Source organism: Priapulus caudatus, unplaced genomic scaffold, assembly GCF_000485595.1.
Source record: "Priapulus caudatus unplaced genomic scaffold, Priapulus_caudatus-5.0.1 Scaffold221, whole genome shotgun sequence".
NCBI lineage: Eukaryota > Metazoa > Priapulida > Priapulimorpha > Priapulimorphida > Priapulidae > Priapulus > Priapulus caudatus.
In genome coordinates, this window is record NW_014577282.1 from 625,207 (window position 1) to 631,047 (window position 5,841).

General features: G+C 42.0%; 1 protein-coding gene across 1 annotated transcript in view; it reads right to left on the bottom strand.

Moving 5' to 3' along the window:
- LOC106807541 (ubiquitin carboxyl-terminal hydrolase CYLD-like) overlaps positions 1-5,841 on the bottom strand; it is a 194,181-nt gene that overhangs the window by 77,934 nt on the left and 110,406 nt on the right. Inside the window, 2 exon segments of the mRNA XM_014809909.1 lie at positions 3,037-3,056; positions 3,059-3,142. Of these exon segments, the coding sequence (XP_014665395.1) occupies positions 3,037-3,056; positions 3,059-3,142 (104 nt within the window).

The window sequence follows — 5,841 nt, forward strand, 5'->3', positions numbered from 1 at the left end:
CTCTCTCTCTCTCTCTCTCTCTCTCTCTCTCTCGCTCTGACACATACACACAAGTTACGCAAAGGTTTACGTAAATTTTAGCTTGATGAATCGCACCTAAAACGGCCTCGCTTGCGTACGCGAAATCGTACGCAAATTTACTAAATAGCTGTGTTGATGAATCGCAACTAAGCAACGTCGATTGCGTACACAAGATTTACGCAAAATAATTTGCGTACGCAGCTTGATGAATCTACCCCCAGAGTCTTAAAGGCATTTAGACTCTCAGCTATCACTATTTCAGTAGGTAAGGCGTTCCACTCATTAATTGTTATAGGAAAGAAGGAGCCTTTCATGAAGTCACATCTGCAGGAAAAGTGTTCTGACATGTTCCTGGTGCGACGGTATCAGGCGGTTGTCGGTATCCAAGTTGACCATGCCATTGACGAGCTTGTACAGCATAGCCTTCGTCGACTACAACGTCGGCCAGTTGGGTGTCTCAAGAATGTCAGTAACACCAGAACTGTTATGGTGGCGGTTTGCAACGTATCGCGCTGCTTGTCTTTGAACCACTTCAAGCCGTTGGCAGTCCTGAGCCTGGTATGGATACCATACAGTGCTGGCGTACTCTACTGTGGGCCTAACCAACGAGATATAGGCAAGTGCCTTAGCTTCCATTGAGGAAATATTCAAGTTCCTCCTCAGGATAGTGTTCTATTGGCTTTACCACAGATAGAGCTGATATGATTATGCCATCGGAGGTCAGACGTTAGTGTGACGCGACCCCCCACATGGCAGATGTGGCAGTGGCTAGGGTATGTCCGCGTAGAGTGTATGGATAACTGGTGGGTTCAAGTTTCCTGGGGGTAGATTCATCAACGCGCGTACGCAAAATATTTTTTGTAAATCTTGTGTACGCAATCGACGTTGCTTAGTTGCGATTGATCAACACAATTTAGTAAATTTGCGTACGATTTCGCGTACGCAACTGAGGCCGTTTTAGGTGCGATTCATCAAGCTAAAATTTACGTAAACCTTTGCGTAACTTTACACGAGCTGAAGAGGTGCCGTAAACCACTCGAAATTTCCACAAGTGTTTCCATCATGGATTACTTGATTGAGAAAACATTATAAAATTACTACTCAACTAAAAATAAATAAATAATTACCATACTACACAGACATGCAGGCGGCGCCTTTGACGCTTCTTTTGTCATTGCTTGGCATTGTTTTCGTTATAAGCGAGTTCGTCGTTAGCCGTGTACGTGCAAACGCACGCACGTGTACGTGCACACGCACGCACCCACACGTGCACATGCATGCACGCACGTGTGCGTGCACACGCACTACTCAACTAAAAATAAATAAATAATTACCATACTACATAGACAGGCGGCGCCTATGACGCTTCTTTTGTCATAGCTTGGCATTGCTTTCGTTATAAGCGAGTTCGAAGTTAGACGTGTATGGTTGGCCACGGTGGACAAAAATCAAGAATACATGACTACATATTTATGGTCACCATAAATCGACATATGGAAGCGAGGATTATATGCCCGGATATATCGAAGCCAATCAAATCAAAGGAATTATGTCACCATAAATAACTTCCGTCCCCGTTTTGACCGTCTAGACGCATTGTCTGGTTCGCTTGATCCAAATGGCATGTATGCTAGCGCTTGCAAATTATGCTATGGCCTGCGCCCGCTGAGATTTTCACGTCTGGCTAGACTGGTTCGCGGCCGAACTGTCGTCGCAGAGCGTGTACATTGTGTAGCAGAGCGTGAGGGTCCGATCCAGTATAATTATGCAATTGTAAAACGGGGACGGAAGTGTAAAACGGGGACCGGAGTTATTTATGTGGACATAATTCCTTTTGATTTTTGGACGGAAGTGGTCAAAACGGGGACGTCATGGTGGACATAATTCTTTTGATTTGATTGCGCTTCGATTATATGCGGGCATATAATCCTCGCTTCCCATTGCGTCGATTTATGGTGACCATAATAATGTAGTCATGTATTGATTTTTGTCCACCGTGGCCAACCATAGACGTGTACGTGCACACGCACGCACGTGCTACGTTGCACCACGCACGCACGCACACGTGTTCACACTCACGCACTCAGCCATGTGTAGCTCGTGCCCACGCGCATCGACGCGACGCATCGTGGCACGTTGCGATCACACATCTCCTTGTTAACCGCACCGTCGTACGTACGCGCACTCGCACTGTGCTAACGTGCCCACACACGCACGCACTGTGCCACATGCACGCATGCACGCACGTCCACGCAAACATCCACCACCCGTGACTATCCTCCATTAGCTGGACGTACGCACGCACGAACACTGCATCGCACACCGCTCACGTAGCTCTGCCCCGTTTTGGACTTTGTAGTACACACGACGCACTGCATTCTCCTTGTTAGCACACGCATGCCGGTAGCTAGGCATTCGAGCAACCGTTCACACGCACCGCACGCCATCTCTATCTATATATTGCCATAGCACGCCGGTGGACGTTCACACGACTAGCACGCATCGGCGTGTACGTGTGCCTGCGTCTAATTGGAACGCAATCATACAAACGAAAATTGAGGACCAACTATCCACCCCAGCCACTGCCTGTAGACAGGAGCTAGTGTAACAGTGCGGTACGGTAGAGCTTGTTAATTAGCCGAAGTTATTGTGTAGAATAGTAAGCGATTTTGCGTATGTGTTTCTATGGCTGATGTACTAGGCCAGGGTTGCTCTGATATTAACTCTCTTGCGCCGCAGATGTTAAACCGTGCATATCTATAGATAAACTCAACCCATGATCAGCTGATGTGCCGCCCCATCTAGATAATATTGAAGGGCGCCGTCTGTTTACGAATTATTTGAGCGAGAAATTCTAGTCTTATGCTGTTCGTTGCGCGGCCTCTCGCTGGATAAATTAAAAGATGTTAAACTGGTAAGAGTTTTTTAGGGCAGAATCGCACTGGAGTGGCGGACTCTGGTCCAACAATCAATACTGTTGATTTACACTCTGCACAATCAACACATTACACTTACTGTCTTAGAGGGTTGACAAATCTTCATCTCTGAGTACTTTTTGCACTTGCTCGTACTCATTTATATCATCGCTGTACTTTGGCCGATGTAAGATTGTATCGAATACCTGCAAAGCAACCACATACAGTTTCCATATTAAGGTACATCTCCACATTTTGCACGAGGTATTGCTCTAATGAAAGATTAAACGTTTATTGACGAATGAAATCGAAATCAAATCACTTGATATTATAGAGGACGAATATATCCTCTTTGCTCAAGCAAACATTTACATGAAATTTCCTCAGCAGCACCTATTATGTTACCACACAAATTTTTAAAATAATGGATATACTTACCAGAAAGAGTGAGCGATACAAAATTTCGCCACATGTAAGCAAATATGTACAAAATAGCGCTAGTTTTCAAGTTTTCATATTTACAGAGAAAAAATCAAAAACTGCCCAAATTCAGCGTCTCACCGTCATATATATATAAATTTTGCGAAAGAGACATAAATCAAAATACGGCATTTAAATTAACAATCCCTGATCGCTTTTTACAGCAATAATATATAGGTCCATTTAAACGGGGGTGAATATTTTTAATCTATTCCGAGTTGTAATCACAAGAGAAATATTCTATTACATCGACTACTAAGTCAATTGGAACCCTATTTTTCACAATGATCGACCGCCTGTGTGAAAAATGGGTGAACGTATGTGAAATATCTACTGTTAGTACTTACTGAGACATATCCATGACTAACTGTCACCACTAAATTGGTAAAATGTTCCATGCACCTTGAGAAATTCTGAGAAATTACGAGGTGACCGATGCAATTTCATGCAAAAATGGCGCGAACCCGCCCATTGCTTGACATCACTGTCAACAAACGCGCGCCTTATGTAAGATGTGTTGCGAGGTGTGAGAACTATTTTGGGCTCTTGTGGGATATTTGTTGGATCAGGGTAGTAGTACAGCTGCATGTAGCATGGTTGATGTTGATGGATACTGGCTCAGTGAATATCATGAAAACGCTGGTATGTATCATGTCTCTGACTTCATCATGACGTCAGCCGCGGCTCACTACACATGTACGCGGACAATCAAAACGCTCTGACAGTTCACATGTACCGTTATATGGAGAAATGAGCATGTACACGTAGCACGTAGTGTTAGCCATCGAATAAAGTTAAAAATGAAAAATCGGTAAACATTTTCCTAAAACCTTGAGAGTATCCTTAAGGATACAGTCAATGCTACGGACAGGTCCCTCTGTAAAGGGCATTGCAACGTAACTGCTCATCAAATTCAATCAAACTCATATCGATTTCATAAAAGAGAACTATGCTCTCGATGAAAAAAAAACTTCATTGCTAATTACGTTATGGCAAAAATTGTGAATTTATATAAAAATATGTTTTTTTCTTATTTCTCAGAAACAGCAAAGAGTTGGGACATAAACTTTTAGCCATAAGTTGTTCATAGTATGAACTAAAAAAGCAATCCCTGGAATTTTTTTTAAATGCTTTAGTTTAGGAAATAAGTTAAAAAGATGCACGAAAATTTGGAATGATTTTTAAAACACAACAATTTCATAAACAAAGAGCCATAAAATATAATATTTCATAAAAATTCCAGTGACAGGTTTTTCCTTAAATATGTTAGCATTAAAACGAAACAAAGATTTTTTGGAATCAGAGTTACGAGTTCTCAAATGGAGATATTAGCAATTTTCTACATTTTACATTGATTGAACGGCTGCATTTAGAATTGATCAAGGTAAGTAGAATAGCTCCTGTTAGTACTTGCTGCAACTTATCTGTGACTGTTTAACATCAACAAACTTCAAAAAATGTCCTGCTGTTGTAAATAAATACACACAATAAGTCCATTGCCTTAAGCTCCCATTCGCTGCCAACAAATATGATCTCTATATGTACACAAACTCGCGTAGAAACAGCGGATCAGAACAGCTGCTAATTCGCTTGCCGGGGTGGCACGCACTCATGACATCACTATTTAAAGGGCGTTCTGGGGTTAGTAATAGCCAGGTAAGCTTATGCGGGGACTTTGAACTGTACGTATACATAGCTGACTATGGGCGCCATCTAGCAAATAAAATGGCCATTGCAATTTCGACTGAAAATCACCTACAACAGTGTAATGTTTGCTTGTTTTCTAGGGGTTTCTTGGAGTGATAGAGAACACGACTGCTTTAGATTCATGCTGTTTTATTGACTGGTTTTAACTGGTTATACAGTCTGCACTAATCCTAATATAGACCGCATGGTGGCAGCACCTGACGGTGTGGTATTTAGAGTTAGGGATGGTTCACTATATTACAAACAGTATCGTTAAAGATCGTTTCTGAATGAATCAAAAATGATTTTTGGCACCTGGGGGAGGCGTTGGGTCCTAGTAACAACACTCTCTATACACAATGGCAATTACACATATAAGGTAAACAAGCCACAGATTAGGTCATTACAGTCTGAAGAGTTCTTTCAAAACAAAAACATATTTTTCAATCACTTATGCATAAATTCGGCTCAAAATCTAGACCTGCTATACTTCCCATATCAAAGATCAAAACATGAACAACTGTACAATCAATCAGCCAAATATTATCCTTCAGGGCCCGAGCTTAAAGCCGCACAATGCGCATCTAAACGCTAATTTCTTCAGTACTAGACTAGCAAATACTTCGTGTCATGCATAATCATACTACCTTATGGCAAAATAAACTCTAGTTCCAGGGAACAATTTCCAGCCAAAAATTTGCAAAGCAAATGTGCTATACAAAATCAATTTTGCATAGCA